An 18,124-nucleotide genomic window follows, 5' to 3' on the forward strand; every position below is an offset into this window, starting at 1 on the left:
TGCACCGCACATCATTAGTAAAACAAACACACGTGTGCCTCGCACTTCAGCTGTAACTCTGCATGACATAACAGACAGAAGAGCTGACAAAAGCTCTTGAAAGCTCATGCAAATCTCTTCTGTATGCTGCAGAGTCATCAGTGGAGGAAACGGGAAGAGATACAGGATTTGTCACTGGTAGCTGACTGGTGTCCGACTAACCGACAGATGGGCAGGAATAGTAGGCAAGAAACAAAGATGTACGCACACAGAGCTATTTGTAAAATACAAAAATAGATTTTATTTTCCTCATAGACTTTGACCATTTCTCTAGAATTTAAAGAAATAATGAACTCCATGACTGTCAAGCAGTCACAGAGAGTAAATTACAGAAGCAAGTCAGAAGATTTCTCAACAGCCGGTAACAATAAATGCTTTGTAGAGTGGACAGACACAATGTTTTCATAGAACAAACTATTGTTTGATCTCCTGCTGCTATTGATGGTGCAACTGAGTCTTTTCTTTCAACCTTTATCAAACAATCACTGTGTTTTTCCTTTTAAGTTGATTTTCTCTGCACTTTTTGCTTTGAATGTTTGTTTGTGTTTTTCATGTCCTATATTTTAAGCTTACTCCAGGTTCACTCACACATTTTTGTGTGTATTTTGCATATGAAGTGATAATAAATTCTCTTTTGGGAGTTTTGAAAGTATTCGTAAGCTGATATCATTCAACTACAGTTCTTCAATCAGATTGTCCAGCAGATTGAAATCACTGTCATTCTTATTATGTATGCTACCTAATATAACAAACCAATCTTTAAAAAAGGAGTATAAAAGCAGGCTTCTATAAGTAAAAGTAAGTATAATTGGTCAACAAACTAAGAATAAAAGTGAAAGATTAAAAAAAAATTAAGTCTCGGGAAAAACACGAATGAAATATGTAAAGGCGGTGGAAGAAAACCACATGATCATGGAGGATTAAGGGATGCAAGGATGTAAAAAAAAAAAAAAAAAAAGCCATGTTCTGGTTTGTTTTAAGCAGAGTCACTACAGTGGCTAATCGTCACTGGGATCCAGGCCAAACAGAACCCCTCCTGGGAGAATCACTTCTTACCTGGATCTATAGATGGATTCACCATCTCCGTTTACTTTTGTCTGTCTCTTTGTCTGTGCCTATCTTCCTCCCTTTTCCTTTATCACTCCTTGACATTGCTTAGGTCATCACTTGCTACTTGCACAACTGCCTCCATCGTGACTGTTGATTAGGCGCCCGGTCCCTTTGTCCCTGCCATGTCTCCTTTTCCCATTTGAACTGTCACTAACCTTGAAAAGTTCTGGTTGCTTCTAGATTGCCAATTTGCACTTAACATCTAACAGAAGAATGCAATAAACAGAGAGAGAAAAACCCTTTGCTTCCAGCTCCTTTTTCCATCCCTTCATTGCCTCAAGTAGTTTTAAAATGTTTCAATATGCATCATGTTTATACCATGTATAAACATACATCCAACATGTTTATCAACATAAACCATGTTTATACCACATAGACATGTAATATATATGAGTAAAAGTATTTCAGACATAAAGCTTTATGTTTTTTAATAATGGAAGTCTCAAGGTCTTGGCTTCAAAGAATTTCACACGCTAATAGAATCCCATTCAAAAACAATTATATTTTCTCATAAAAGACCAAGTAATTTCATTTCTTTCCACAGGTCATTATGGGTGTCATTTTCAAGATTTCTTCTCTCTAATAAGTGCTCTCTGAGTAATTAGTTTTACCTCATCCGTGGTTCTCAAACTGTGGCACAACTACCACTGGTGGCACTCAGGCTGCCTCTGGTGATACTCAGGCTTAAAAACAAAAATAGCGCTAATCTATAGCTAAGAAACCAACCAAACAAATATTCTTATCCAATCTTTGTCCTAAAGAAACACTGCTCCTATGTACTGAAAAGCATCTATCTTAAGTGTGGTATAACTCAATGTGCAGCATTAAAGTCGTTTTATGCTGCCTCTGGTTAGTCTCACAGATTGAAGCAGAGAATGACATTATACCTGCAGTTGAGCATGATCTAGTTGCAAGTCAGCTGACAGTGAAATTAATTATTTGCTTCTGTGCTTATAAATATTTTCAATAAAACCTGATAATATATTTCTGTCCATTTAATTTGTTTGACACAATTCCTTTTGTAAAAAACTATAAAACTATGATTAATAAAATACAAACCTTTAGAGGTACTAACGAAAAATCCCAGTGACTTTTTCTGTCTGAATTAGTCAATTGAATATCAAAATCCGACAAGTACAAAGAGAATGCACCAGAGCTCTTGTACCCGCGGTTTTAAATGAACTTCAAATGCACAGTAAAATGAAATGATACGTTTTTTAAATTGGAAATGTGCTGAGAAACTGTTTCTCATCTTGCTTTATTGTCTTGGTATCTTTAAACACATTTTCTGTGGGTTTAAAAGGAAAGAAGTAAAGCACATTTAATGAAACATGCCATTGTAACGCAAAGCATACGCAAAATGGTGTCACGGGGTATAAATGTTCATTTCCTTGTAGATGTACCATTACATACCCATACAACTGGATGCATGCAGCAGATTATTATGCATAATTTCAGTACATACAGCTAATACTGCACTCCCCCCAGCTTTTTATAAAGTATTCTTTAATAATCTAGTGTTCCCTCAGTGGGCTCCTTAGTTCTAGTGTCCTGTGAGGCTCTGCCAGGCAAAGTTTAATTTAGAAAAGTGACGAAAAACTACTGAAATCCAATATTCATCTTATTACTTTTTTCCAGAGCTGTACATAAGCTATATGCACATAAACCAGATCAAACAAGGAAGCAATCACTGTTTCACCAGAGAAAAAAATTGCTAATGAAAAAATTATCTCAATATATCACCAAAGCTACTTTTCCCAGCTCTACTGTAACAAGCATTCAGTATGTTATCCAAAAAACTCAGTGTAAAATACAAATAACTCATATTTCTAATAGTCCTTTGTAGTTCACATGGTATATATAATATATAAGCCCTGATGAAAAAGGTACAATAAATGTTGGGTAACGCAATTATTACTGACATGTTATATTCAATAACATATGCAATGGTTTATGAAGACTTGTTAAGGGTGAGGGTTATTTTATTGAAGGCTGAGATCTAGATGTGAAGGTTCCAGTCAGTTCTAAATATATCAGTCACCAAAAGATGCTCACAGCACCCACTCAAACAGCACACTTTCCAGTACCGAAGTGCAAGACTGTAATCAGAACAAGGTCAGTGCTGATAGGGAAAAAAAGCAGCTAAAGCAAGAAGAAATTCAAACTCCCTCTCGTTATCTCCTTGGCTTTACTTTGAGTCATGCTGCATTCAGTGCGTCTTGTGAGTGGAAGGTCCAAAAGGCTTTTATGTGTTTTTCTTAAGTTTTGAGAAATAAATAAATAGATGGTGTACAAGCACCAGAACTGGTACTGCATTTAGAAGTATTTAGATGAAATGTTGGCAAAAATTTTACTACAATAAATGAACTGGGATAATTTGCTATAGTATAGTAAGTTTTATTTAGTATTCTTTGCGTAATCAAAACTACACAAATAAACGAGCGGAGGAGAATACTTTTTGAGAAGTCCAGGTAGATGAACCATGACTCAAAAACAGGTGTGATTATTCACAATTGTCCTACTTTTAAAGGGGGAATGAGGAATCTGGAGGTTAGCTGTAGGTGCAGGTCAAATACAAGTTCAATTCATACATCAATCCAGTTTATTTAATGTGTGTATATGTGTGCACATGCGCGTGTAGGTGTGTGTGTGTATGTATTAGAGACAGTTTCTGTGTGACCTTTGAACTTATTTCTTATGTTTAAATGGTTTTATAATTCACGGGTCAGAAATGACCCATAAGACAATCTTGTACCCTAGTGGTGTACATCCCAAATAGAAACATAAACAAAAACAAAGTATCACTTTTTCTAATGATGGGGTCAATTTAGGAAAAGTCATAAAATTTCAAGTTGGGCACGTTTCACACGTCTAGCGCAGCGCGACTTGAACCGTTTGACACGTCAAGAGCGGCAACGGAAAACAACGGCTGGAGCAATTTTGACCCGTCTGACGTGCCTCCACATAGACTTTGAACGTAAACCAGACGCGCCTGATGCACGAAACGCTAAGTGTAAAGCAAAATGTCAAGCATCTGCATTCAAAGTGCACAGGCGTCGAACTTGGCATACATGCCGTGTGTATTTTTGTCTAGTCCCACTATGTTCAGCATCTCAGCCCCAGCGGACCATGTGGACACAAACCACTTTGAGAACAGAAGATTTAATAGATTTAAAAATATTTCTCAACCAACATGTCTTGCTTTAAGAGCCAGCCCAGATAAAACTTTATATATAAAATGATCAATCAGTAGTGCTCCTCAACACCTCTGCTACCCTTTCTTTCAGCCTTTGTTCCAGAAGACAACCAAAGTATGTGTAATGAGATCTGGATATGAGAGGAATGCCAGGAAAATGAGTAGCAAGCATTTAAACAAAGCTCAAATAAAAGTCAGAGGCAGCAAAATAATGATGTGGAATTTAAAGTAAGTCTGTTCTGTGACCCTGTTTAAGGTCTGTGGTCATAATCACGAGTCTGAAATAGTGCAACACCTGTTGGAGATTCCAAAATGCATAGTGGCAAATCGGAATAAGCCTGAGTTTATGCAGTAAATAGAACCCTCCAGCATTCTTTGGCAACCCTGGTAAAGATGTGTGAAATTCTTAAAATAAATGTACAACTTAGTTGACCAACAAACAATGTGCTGCTGTTCTCAAACAGTTGGCTTTAGAAATTTATTTTAACTCCATCACCATCATCACTACTATATTGACAAGAGAAACAAAGGTTCTCACGCTAGCCTTTTTTTCACAATTTTTGTAGTTTTCAGATTTATTTTTATTTATTTTTTTGTTATTGCTCAATCTGTAGATATGAGCAAGTTTAGGTGAGTATATTAACACTGTTGAGGAAAAATGATTATTTTTAGTGCTTAATACAGTTAATCTTACGGCATGTGTAAAAGGTATATTGAACATTCTTATTTTGAACAAATTTCTTAATTTTGAACAGGTTTGTGTTAAGGATTTAAAACTAAACTATTGATGGGCAAGTATGCAAACAACAGGAACCAAATGCAGATCAAAGGGGATCTCTCAATGGGGCTCCTGCTGTGTTGTCAGAGCACAGGAGGCCGTAATATTAGCATCTCCTCCAGGGCACTATCACTTGAGCCTGGAGGAGAGAAGTCTGTTTGGGTCACAGAAGATCAAAAGTCTTCCAGAACCAACATCTGGGATGGTGTAAAACTGAATACAACATAGAATGTTGAAACCACTAACATTTAATTTCTAAGACATTTTTCTAAGTATTAATAGCATGTTTTTAATGAAGATTGTATTATCTAATTTTAGAACTACTAATCTAGTAAATGATGAATGTATTTGAAAATTGTACTATCTGTGACAATATCAGAATCAAATGGAAATTGTTTGAATGAAAATGTTTTGTTTAGTATTAGAAAATTGCTCAGGATTTATGCTAAACTGGGTTTTTGTGAAGATAACCTTTCTTTGAACCAAATTTTTGGATTTAAGTTTGTCCTGAGAATTTATGTAAGGAGAGATAACGGGAGAGACTCCGGATTCCACAGGTATCTGTGAAATCTTATCTCATGTTTTTCTTTACCCAAAAGGACCGTAGAACCCAGGAGGCCAGGACGCAGCTGTTGGCTCTTTTGTTGAAACAGAGAGCAAATGGCCTTTGATCTTTGGCGTAAATTAGGGGGAGTTTCTAAGTTTTTCTGAGTGTCCAAGGTAGCTTCCAGTTGGTCAACCAGAGGTACGCCTTAATTGAATATATTAAAAAGAAAAGACACACCTACAGTATAAGAGTTCGTGCACAGGAGTAGTAATTCAGACAGCTGCCACTATTTTGCTTTTTTTGCATCAGCTCTCTCCAAAGACGCGTCTTTGTTTGTCTGTCTTTGTCTGTATAAGGTAATGAATGTATATCTCTGTTCCTCTGCAGTTTTGTTGTTAATTCATACTTTGCTTTGTATGGGATTAAACTCTGTAATTCTGTGACGTCAACACGCATTGTTGTTTTTCCTTGTGGCCGCACGTCGCCCGCTGAGAGGACCTGGGAGTTTGAGGAAGAGAGAGAGCCAAACTTTTTCCAAAGTTAATTTATAAATTATTCTTCCTTAACAACACACACCTTTGTTACATGAATGGCATGTTCTCCCCTTTTTCCCATTATGAAAAGTGGCTTGGCGCATTTTTCTCTACATCTCATCACATTAGCATATTAGGTGAAACAGGGTGCTGTGGGTCACTAATTAAAGGATCTAGAAACTCTAATGTAATTTTAAAAAATGCTTGTATCACATTTATTTTTATAGGAATTGTGAGGGGCTACAAGGAAACAAAATAAAATATTTTCAAAACATGGATCCAGTGCATGTTTTGATTCAAGATGGAACTGGACCATACTCCATGGCAACAAAGTCTTACAGAACATGTGACTTTTAAAATTGGTGATTTTAAACATATACAAAAGAAAAAAAACCTTACAGTTTAGACTACAACTACAAAAAGGAGAGGGAGAGAAATTAAGCCTTCTAGCTAACAGTGGTAAGTAACTATGCTTCATAAAAATGTAATTAATTATACATTGTAACTGAGCTTGGACAATGGTAAAGAGCAAGACCAATAGAGCCTTGACAATACATTTGCTTTCCTATTTATGTGTCATTAACAATAAAAATAAATGTGATCTTAATGACAACTCAATGTTGGCTCTAATGTGTTATATTATAGCCTCCATGTATGAAAAACAATCTAACTTTTCACGCGGAACTGGAGACGAGAACATTTCCTGATGGCAGCATCTAGAAGAAAGACAGGCCCCGCTGCCTCTCGTTTCAGGTGCAGCTTTTCCTAAAAAAAATTATATTTTCCTTACTGTTTGATGGTTGCAACTTTTTATGTTGTGCTATTTCTTTGCATAATGTTTTCACCTTGTGATTTTATTTGAATCAGGCTCAAATGTTTTTATTAGAATTTGTATAACGATCACCAAAGAAATGCATGTATCAATGTACCGTAATCCGCTGTGTCTCTGTATAGCCAATTAATTCACTTTTTCTGACTGATCAGGTCAAGACAGCAGGCAGCAAGTGACAGGAGATTCTGTATCGTATGGATCAACAGAATGGTGAATAAACAGGTGGAGAAGAAAATAGCTGAACTGCAAGAAGAGATTCTTCTCATGTATCTCGAGCTGAGAGTGCAGATGGCAGCCAAGCTAAATGAGCATTTGGGAGAAGCAGTGGTGACGCAAAGCAGAGAAATCCCTGAATCTAATTGGTCATCTGATACAGAAGAGATGGAAACAATGCAGCCTGCAGATGAAGAAGGTGAAGACAAATCACAGAGCGATAGTGACTATCCAACACACTCATCATCAGAACCAGATCAAGGCTTCAGGAAGACTTTAAGCACATTCAGTGAATGCGATTTGGTGGGTACAGATATCAGAGATACAGACATCAAGCACTTTCCCGGCAATGATCACAGTACGTCACAAGAGGCCCAACGTGAGCCGATTTCGCCATCAGGTGACCCCGCTGTCTGTGGCAGCTGCAAGCTGATGAAGAAATCAGAGGAGAAAAAATGCCCCCACAATCCCTCCCAAATGTTAACAGGCAGAGAGGAGGAAAGCAACGAGGACAAAGCAAAAGCGGAGCAGGATACACTGATGAAGGCGCAGTGGAAGGAGTGGCTGGACAAGCAGGAAATGAAAGAAAGGAAGAGGCATGAAGAGAGAAATGTTCAACAAAAAGTGATGAGATCTAGTTCATCAGATAAACAAATGACAAAAACAAAAAAATCTGGACAAATAGGCACTATGAAGAAAATCAAAACATACATCAGTGAATTTTTTAATCCTTCTGAAAAGAGAAAGTGGGATATGCTTTACGAGGAGGACTGACCCTCAACTCCTCAAGGATTAGTTTGTTGTCTCAATGTCACGCTGTACATGAAGGCTCGAACTACAGAACATAAACAGTTACTCAATAAACAATAAACACAGTCTACAGCATGCCATTTTGTCAGTGCTTCAGAGAACAATAAAGTAAATTAATACATGAGGTGAGCTGAGGTAAAGTTGACCACAAACATGGTTTCTTTTACCTTCCAAACACTGCCAGATATTGAACACACAACAAGGGGGCACCATGATGCACAATATTAAAAATAATGTAAGTTACATACTGAAAATGATTTTTGTTACGTACTTATTTTCAAGTAAAAGGACAGGTAATGCGGCCCACAGTGATACTGTCACAGACACTATCACTAATAACCCTGTAACTTGTTCCTGTGTAGTGCAAAAATTTATTTTTGTATAATTATTTTCTATTACGTCTGAATTGGTTTGGGTTTTGGTGACTAGTCAAACATCAACTGTACTATTCTACACAGAGCAGAAATAGATGTAGACATATTTTAAGAGTTATACCATCATTCTACAAGTGACTAATGGTATATATATATATATATATATATATATATATATATATATATATATATATATATATATATATATATATGCACACACAAACGTAGTCAGTGTGGATCCTTGCTTGGTTGTCTATGAGTTGACACAGGAGGGGATCTCATGCAGGGACGCTGTTCATGCAAAACCCACCAGTCCTTCCAAGCACCAATCAAGCAATAAAATGTGCTGTTCCATAACTAAATGTTCATACCTACCTCCTACTCTCCACTAGAAAACAGTTGGTGCAGCGCAAATGCTTTTCAAAATGAAATCAAAAGATTACACATGAGAACTGTTCTCACTTGGCAAACATCTAAGGCAGAAATGAAGATCAAAGCTTTTAGACGCCTACATTAATATTCATTTATCAGAGGAAAATAGAGGCTCAGACCACATTCGTCAGAAAGCGTCCAAAGCTCTTCAAAACTTCAGAAAATGGCAACGGCAAACTCCAACCATGTCCAGAATGATCAATGTTATTAAATTATAATTAACGTGTTTTTTGTTTTTTTGATGTCATACAACATTCGTTTTCTCACATATTCTAAGTCAGTCTTGAGTGATCTGTCACAATGGGGCCAATCAATATTTTATTTGGTCATTTAGAATCACTAACCATTAAATATACAAGAAGGCATGCTAAATGTTATGTTTTCTGCTACATGAAGTGTTTAACATGCATGTTCAGTTCTAAATTTATCTGACCATATGTTTAAAACAGGTTTGTCTCTCAGACGTTTTGTTGCAAATTTCAAGTAGGAATTCTTTCCTTTGACACTGACTTTCTTCTTGCCCTTCATCCTTAGTGCTACAGTGCAGAACTGGCCTTCATGCTGCTGTCTGTTCACTAATGTTCATTAAATTAAGGCCTTAACAGAACAGATGTATTCATACTGAGATCAAATAGCACGCATTTAGAAATTTGTGCAGATAGTAGACTGGACTGGATTTTATTTAAGAGTGTCAGATTGAAATGAGCTTAATACAAATGCACACCACACTGTTGAGATTATTTATTTAGAAAAATGTGAAAACCATGTGTAGTTTTCCTTCCACTCCACCAGCATGTTTGTACTACTTTGAGTTGGTCTATTACACTAAATCTAAAGCATTGTAATTGTTGGCAAATTAGGTCATTATTTGTTGTGAAGGCAAGAGAAAGTCAGTAATCATATTTCAAAGGAAACATTGGAAAGGACTCATAGCAATCGTTGGCACATTTTGTTATGTGCCAAAGTGCTTACAGCAGGACAGTCTCATCTCTCTTTGAAGGTTTTTGCCAGCAGGTGGCACCAGGTCTCTTCCAAGGTGCATCACTAGTAATGCTTCACATCAACAGTACCAACAGAAACACCATTCTGCAGATACTGTACTGAATTACTTGCTGTTTCATAGCACTTTGTAAAAGAGATGACGTAGAAGTATGGAACCAAACCATTAAATAAAACCAGAACCTCAAAGAGGTGACGGTCTTAAAAACACACTCACTAAAACAACATGCACTGCACACACACTAAGTGTCAGATACACCTGAGATATACTGTAGGTGTAAGTTATCTTGTAAATGTACATGATTTCCAACTCCTGTAGTCAAACCTAACATGAGAAAATAAGAAGTTTTATTATGGTGCAAGTGGTGAGCTACTTGAAACTGTAAATACAAAAACTGCTGGACTAGTTTAATCAAAGTTATATTTGAACAATACCCATTCGTGTGTTGAGGTGATGGCACAGTTAAAGATCTCACAACCCACTTTTCTATCAGAGCACTACAAAGAAAACAACAAAACAAAACAATACTCATCCATTCCTTGGATAAAATGTTCCATCTGCCCTTTTGCTTATTTTTCTAACAGGTTGCCATTTTACTAGACTCTAGATTAAAGACGTATTAGAATTAACAAAAGTGGTAAACTGCTGCCATAGCTTAAATAGTTTTGATTTAGAACTGATTTAAATTTTTATAGGACATCAAATTAAAAAAAAAAAACCTGATAGAGAAAAATGTGAGTAGCTGTCAGGGAAGCTGTGAGTAGCCTAATAAAAACACTAAGGAAGAGTTTTACCTGTGTACAAGTGTCCTCAGCACCTTTTGTCAGTCAAATATTACCATTAGAGTTATCTTATTAAAAAAAACTACAAAGTTTAAAAAGTGTATGTCTTTACAAGTACGTGATGTGTGTAATCAAAGTGGGTGGTTCCCTGCTTTGATTTCCCTCTGTAAAACATTACTGCATGGTTATTTGCAGTAACCATGCAGTAATTATGACTGCTCTGCATGCACAGCTATATGTACTGTAATGCAAAGGTAGTCAGACCTCAAAAACTTGCAGGAAAGTGAGCTGTCAGGATGGAGGATTCTTTCTGCACTGAGTGAATCTGTCCTCCTGCATGCTTCTGTCAATGTTCTCGTCTGGGCAAGAACTTAGCATTTATTAGGCTAAAAGACTTTGCAAGACAAGGCTCTCTGGCTCCACACACCAATCAACCTTTAATATGAGTATTCATTCCCAGTTAATTCAAATCCTCTTAATCCTACTACTCTTTTTTTTTTTTTTACAAACCTTTTTACACATAAGTAGTTCTGGTGCTTTTATTGAAGATTTGTTCCCACTGGAAGCATTTCTATAAACGCTAAAAAATATATTCACCCAATAGTTATCCAAAATTCTCTTTACTAGTATGTTTGTATGTTTGAGTACCTCCAATTTGGCTGTTCAATCAGGACTTTTAGAAATGAATGAAAACACTCCAACATTAATGACTCGAGTTTTACTTTTAGCTACTATATGACTAGCACAAGCTTGTACACGCTATAATTCATATTATTTTTATTATAAAACTTATAGTAAACTGACTATAGGGAGGTATTCCAGGGGTCAGCAACCCGCGGCTCTTTAGCGCTGCCCTAGTGGCTCTCTGGAGCTTTTTCAAAAATGTTTGAAAATGGAAAAAGATGGGGGTGGGAAACATTTTTTTTGTTTTAATATGGTTTCTGTAGAAGGACAAACACGACACGATCATTCTTAACGTTTTCCAATGCTACGAAAATGTGTAGAATAAATATTAAATTTCAACATTTCTGTCAACGAAGGTTTGCCTCATAGCCTGTGACACGTTTCTTTCAGCTGGGAGGGGCGCGAGGCAGGTGGCTGCTGTAAACAAACCGACGGGTGTGTGGTGGGCCCTGGAGAGCAAAGGGGAAAAGAGAAAAATAGTCGAGGAGAGATTCTACAATTCTTGTATTTTACATGCATTTTATTGCACTCCGTTTGTTGCCCAGATAAGGGGCACGTTAAGCACGTTCTGTTTTTTTTTTTTTTTCGGTCACACACTTTACGGTGATTATTTACAAAGAGCGATCATCGTTGTGCAAACTGCATTGTGGGGCAGATTTTTCGAGTTCCAAAAGGAAAAAAAATGACCCTTTCCCTGTTGATCTTCATAATAAAAATGACATCAAAAATCAGATTTCGTTATTGCATTTCTTTAATTTTATCAATTCAATGAAATACAATACATTAATATTGTAACGGAAGGTAAACTTAAAGCACCATTGTACAACAGAGTAGTCACATGATGCCTCATTCCATCCAGGACGCACAGCAGGGAAAATAAACATTTAATCATGGATGCTAATTATGTATACACTTAGTCATTTTGATAATAGGCTAATATAAACACTTAAAGCTTTTGCCTTCATTATAAACCTTATGTAAGGCTTTTAATTTTTTGCGGCTCCAGACAGATTTGTTTTTTTGGTCCAGAATGGCTCTTTCAACAGGTTGGGTTGCTGACCCCTGGCCTGTACTGAGGACGATTTTTGCCTTTTGAAACTCAAGTCATTGTTTAAAAAAGTGCTGCTAGACATTAAAAGGCTTGTTTTCTTTATAGGTCTCTCAAAAAGACAGAAAATACCTATTGATCAAGAAGATTTCAATGACGCAAGTCAAAGATCTACACTATAAGTGAAAACATTTTCCAGGGTAGTCGTAGGTACTGTCCCGATCTTAAAAACGTACATGTGTAGCAGTGCAGGAGAGCAGAAGCACTCCTTCTGTCCTCCTCTGCCACCATTATCCCCAAACAGATCAGATGCAGGCCTGCAGCAAACATGGAATAAATAAATAAATAAATAAAAACAGGCCTTCCTGAGCAGTATATTTAGCTCAGCTCAGTGATGATGGCAAACATTCTTTTCCCACCAATGTTAAAAACCACCAGCTGTCTAGGTTGCAGCCTATTTGCCTAATGATCACGTATGTTTGATAAGCCAGGGGTTTAGCTAAAGTCAGATCAAGTAAAATCAGACGGAATAATCCAGTCAGTTTTATAACAGCTCTGTCTTACTTTCCGGAGTAAAGCTTCACCATGTGCTGGGCCAGCAATACAGAGAAAACGTGACAAAAAGAGGTACATTTTTACTCTACATAAAGATTTTATTGATCAACATTTGTTAAATGTCTTTTTTTTTTTTTTTTTACATCCATCTCAATCAAACTTTGCATTAAATGCCATTCATCAGCTCCAAACGAAAGCAAGCTTCATTTAGATTGGTAACTTGGCATCAGATCAAATGAAAGTAAAACAGCTAATTTAAAATTCTTGAGTGCTCCGTCACAATGGGACCCATCAATATTTAATTTGGTCATTTATGATAAGGACTAGGTATACACTATGCATTAAAAATACAGCACTGGGAAGGCAGGCAAAATGTTTGGACATTCAGAATGTTACACACACTTAGAAATGATCTTTATGGCCAATTCCAACGTTGGTGATTGAACAACCTTTCAATCAACAATACTACAATACTAGTAGTTGAAATGTTTGTTTGCAACTACTGCTACCAGGGCAGAGAGAGGTTCACTGCAGGGAAGCTCTTTTGCATTTGGTATCCACTCACCACTGAGGAAGTGAGGCCAACATTGAGTTGCAAATCAACTTTGTCTGATTAGCATGAGGAGCAGTAAAACATCGCTGGGACTTTCCTCAACATGCGTTAGATTCAGAATCAGTAGCCATAGCCTACTGGGGGAGGCATTACTGTTATGTCTGTCTAGTTTTCCTTTCATTTTCATTACCCAGTGTATCTATGAATGCTCACATTTGCTCCACTTCTAATTCTTGTTATTAATAGCTAGAGAGAGGAGGAACCAGAAATCTGCACACAGACAATGTTCACTCATAGCTAGAGTGCACTTTTCCTTCTTGGCCAAAACTTGCCAGATTTTCAACAAATTTCAAACTGGTGGCATTTTGATTGTTTTGTACGTTGTCTGCCATCTTTGCACATGCTGATCCAATGTTTTGCATCTGACTGATGAGTCACTGATGTCATGTCTGGTGGATTTGGGGCTGGACCAAAATGCAGACAACTGAGAGGCATCTTCATTGAGTCTATGTTTTAATGAAGAATTAAGAAAAACTTACAGAGAGGCAAACTGCAGGAAGGCAAGGCAACTAGGAGGCTACAAGAAGAAACCAGGAGGATCCAGTGACGGAGTGACAGGAGGAAAAGAGCTTATATACACGGAGAGTGACCGCTGGAACAAAAGCTGATTGGCTAATAGGTTGCAGGTGTGAGGTGAGAGAAAGGTACGCCAGAGAAGGGAGAAAGAGAATAGCACTAGGGAGCAACGGAGAACAAAAAGGGGAATTATCTAACTATAACCACAACCAACACAAGGTATAAATAAACTAAACTAACTAAGAGCAGTCTAAGAAGAGTAAAACATGACAAGACTGATCAGGTAGAAATAAAAATAACTGGACTAACAGAAATAAACATGGATGAAGGAAAATAATGAAAATAAAAAATCAATACAGGCAAATAACAGAATCAAAGAGCCCAAACAAAACAGGGATGTGATAACTGATGAATATCCCAGGTGGGAAGATAGGATTAAAAGCAAAGTTGTTAAATCCATTGCTTCATATTTTGATCCAGAAGGCTGATTCATTTACTTGTTTTCTCTATTCTCTCATTTACAATCATCACCATGCAGATATTCACTGGATGTCACTGTGTTCATACAGAAGTGGAAAGAGTTTATTTGTGGAATAATACTGTGGCACCCTCTAGAGATTAAGCACTTAAGAATTATGTTTCCAATTCCCAATCTCCAGCTTTTTAAAATCTTTGGCCTTCATAGTAAAACCAATTTTAACATGTTCCATAACAGACCCAGATTGAAAGTTAAAAGAGTTTTTATTCCGGTAACGTCCCAACTTTATTTTATATGTTTGTCTGCAACGCCGTGTTTTTACATGTGCTGGAGAGCATTTAAGGCATTATGTGACAAAACCATCTTAGACAGCAGAGAACAAAGCTTGAGGGCCACATACTGGCACAGAGCACGGTTCATATACTACTGACTGGGTGTTTTGAATTTGTCCTACAGTTCTTAAAGGGGACAAATGTCATTTCCAAACAAGCAAACAATGCAATCAGTGGAAAGGAGAAGTGAAACCAGATTGGGAGGCAATGTAGGTAAGGGTATTCCCAAAGATACGTTGAGAGGTGATGGATGGAAGAACATGGATTTTTTTTTTTTGTTTTTCTGACCTGGTCAGTTTGCTGTGCAAGCACTTTAAACTTTGCAGCCAGGCTGAAAAGTGTTTACTTAGTCTTTATGAGATGTTACTGACCAGCTAATTTATAATAATGTCACAATAATCTGAACAAATAAACAATACAAAAAAAGGTTTCATGACTTGTTTTAAAATATACTGAAATTGAAAATGTTCTAAAAGAAATCAATCAGAAAAGGTAGAAGGAACAAAGCATAAGAAGAAACACCTCAGAGGAAATGAACTCATAACAGTAACATACTATACTGAACATGGCAAGACATATACATAAATGGACAACAAAGAAATGATCACAAACACAAAAGAAAAGCAAAACCGAAACATTCAGTGACGGGGTGCCATGGCTTCCCAAACAGCTAACTTTCTTTCCTACAAGCAAGAGAAGCAAGAGTGACTGCAGCGCACTGAAGCAGGTATGGGAAGGACTCAGATATGAACAGCCACAAAAATATCACTCTCCAAAACTTTCTCTCTCATTCAACATATCTGGCATTTGACATTAAAAAAGACTTTAAACTGGAGTGGTATGAATGAAAAATGCAGAAAGGTTTTCAAACCTTTTTTATGGATTTGGTAACCAGTCTTCCTCTAAAGTTTCATCAAAGCAATACAAAAATGAGAGCTACTAAGACAATATCCGAGCAGAGACCTGGATAAAGCACATTGAAGGCAGCACATTATCAAACCAAGAACAACTAAACTAACAGTTCAGCTGTTAAGACAAAACTTGGTTTTATTTCAATCAACCAAACAATCAATCAATTTTATCTATGAAGCACCCTCCATGTTGGATCCAGCTCGCTGGAAACACATAACAAAGGGCATTTCTGAACTGGGTTTGAATCGTCCAGGGTCACAGTCTGCAGGTACAAATACCAGAGTTGTGAAGTAAAATGAAACTGGTTTGATATTCCTTTTTACTCCCCTCTTTGTTAGAGAGCTGGTGGATATTAAAAGCGATGTACTTTCATCTTTTCTTCACTCCCTTGGACTAGCTGGGGGATTCATTGTTCATATTCTTTGCTTAATTGCTTAATAAAATAAGAATCAAAATGCATTTTGATTCGTGCTTGATTGACTCAGTGTTTCACCTTAGCTAAAATTTATTTATTTCCTTAACACAGCTCAAAGCTATTAATATTATTAATCAATTATCTTCTCTACCTAAGTGAGCATAAGGAAATAATGAGATAGAACATGTTAAATATATTTTTAAAATGAATTACTTGTTAATGCTACTTAAAAAACAATTTGTGCATCTTTAGGTGATGAAGATGCAAGCTGATTCATGGCATTAATGGCCACTGTACTCACAAAATTGTATCCATTAAACATGATGCAGAAAATGTTAAATCGCAGGAAAAGAAACACCAGTCACATGTCTTTAACATCGGATATATTTAGCGGTAAGCATTGTAGTCTCTCTGACACAAAAACCTACTTTCCAGGTTGGAGTGATAAATATTTCAAAAGACTGAAAATGAGCTGAGCAGAAAACAGTAAACGGAAGAGCGAGACGGCATGACTGAGAGGAAGTGGAAGAGCGCCGCATCTTAGATCGACAGTCTAAAAAGCACAGGGGGAGATTTATCCTAGTTTTCATCAAGAAATAAAACGAGTGTTAAACTCAAGATGGAAGCTTTTCTGGTAACAGACAGAGGCCGAATGGCGTGCTGTGAACCTTGATCAGTTTTATCTAACTTTGTTTTTTTTAGGCTGTAATGAGAAACACCACACACAGGAATTATGTCCACATTATTTCAAAACAACCATTTCATTTCCATAGATTTTGTTCAAACTTTACTCATTGATCAAACAATTGTAAGTCAAATATCACAGCTCCTAGATGGTCAGGCCAGTTGGTGACATACGGTTTGTCATGAAAACAAAAAGCCCACATGTTGGTCCCTGAAAAGCTATCTGAGCAATTTTGTCTAAATGACACCCATACAACTGTGTACCACTGTTTCAAACAAACATGATAATCATGGAAGCTGATTCATAGGAGTTTCTTTTCTCAGCATTATTTGGAATATATCCTATTGTAAAAAGCCAATACTGCCTAGCAAGAAGACCTGCACAATATACTGAATTGCAGTCTTCATTAAAATATTTGTGATAAAAAGAAAAGAAAAAAAATGTTGTAAGGACAATTTGTGTATCACTGCAAAGAACTGCTTGGATGCAAATTCAGCAGCACCCATTCACCTTCTTGTTGTCAGTAGCGTTTGCCGAGCGGATGAACTCTCATTGCTCTTGATGCTCAGCTTGTGGGTGTGCAGATGCAAAAGTTCATAGAGAGTGATACTGAAAGGTGATGATGGAAAAGCAAAGTGAGAAACATGTGGGTTAATACCAGCCGCTATCATCATACCAGCTATGTAACATTGTTCATGTCTTCTACTGCAAAATCCCAATCTATTTTTGTTCTCGTTGTTCTTGACATTTGTCCAACAAATCGCAGAACAATTTCACGACTTACTATAAACAAAAGGTGTAAACTATACAGCAGGTCATTGGCTTTTTTTTTGTAATTAGCTGAAAAATAAAGCTTCTGCTTTGCTGTTGATAGTGGTCTTGGTTAAAGTATTGACGCTCCTATTCATATATAATGTCTTTCTGTTTAGAATGTCTGAACATGAATTTTCCTAGGTGTATACCACCTCTTGCTCAATGATGTGTGTAAATAGGCACCAATCACCCACTCTGTAAAATGCCAGACCTCGAAGTCCCACTGGACAAAAGCACAAGCCCCCCGCTGACCGGCGGTCAGCCAGGAAACCTACAGCAATATTTTTATAGTATGAGCCCAAAATGAATGGATGGAAATGTGTTGTGATTGGCATAACGTGCTTCATAGGTGAGGTAGGATAATGATTGACAGAGTATACTGTGCAGAGGGCTGAGGTCATTGCTATGCAAACCAAACTTTTCAACA

The 18,124-nt window shown here is 37.0% G+C and overlaps 2 protein-coding genes across 5 annotated transcripts in view; one reads left to right on the plus strand and one right to left on the minus strand.

The window, feature by feature from the left end:
- Positions 1–18,124, minus strand: part of mctp1a (multiple C2 domains, transmembrane 1a) — a 170,233-nt gene that overhangs the window by 145,799 nt on the left and 6,310 nt on the right. The window lies entirely within an intron of this gene.
- On the plus strand, positions 6,591–8,124 carry LOC116729115 (uncharacterized). The gene is made up of 3 exons (XM_032577464.1): positions 6,591–6,662; positions 6,849–6,956; positions 7,188–8,124. The coding sequence occupies exons 2-3, from the start codon at positions 6,910–6,912 to the stop codon at positions 8,020–8,022; spliced, it is 882 nt and encodes a 293-aa protein (XP_032433355.1). The 5' UTR covers positions 6,591–6,662; positions 6,849–6,909; the 3' UTR covers positions 8,023–8,124.

The sequence above is a fragment of the Xiphophorus hellerii genome, chromosome 12 (genome assembly GCF_003331165.1).
Source record: "Xiphophorus hellerii strain 12219 chromosome 12, Xiphophorus_hellerii-4.1, whole genome shotgun sequence".
Lineage (NCBI taxonomy): Eukaryota > Metazoa > Chordata > Actinopteri > Cyprinodontiformes > Poeciliidae > Xiphophorus > Xiphophorus hellerii.

What these genes read in the sequence shown, in the direction of transcription:
- LOC116729115 (XM_032577464.1), top strand. Translation starts at nt 6,910, where the DNA reads ATGGCAGCATCTAGAAGAAAGACAGGCCCCGCTGCCTCTCGTTTCAG. An exon ending in CCCGCTGCCTCTCGTTTCAG is followed by an intron (nt 6,957 to 7,187) that starts GTGCAGCTTTTC and finishes CTGACTGATCAG; the next exon opens with GTCAAGACAGCAGGCAGCAA.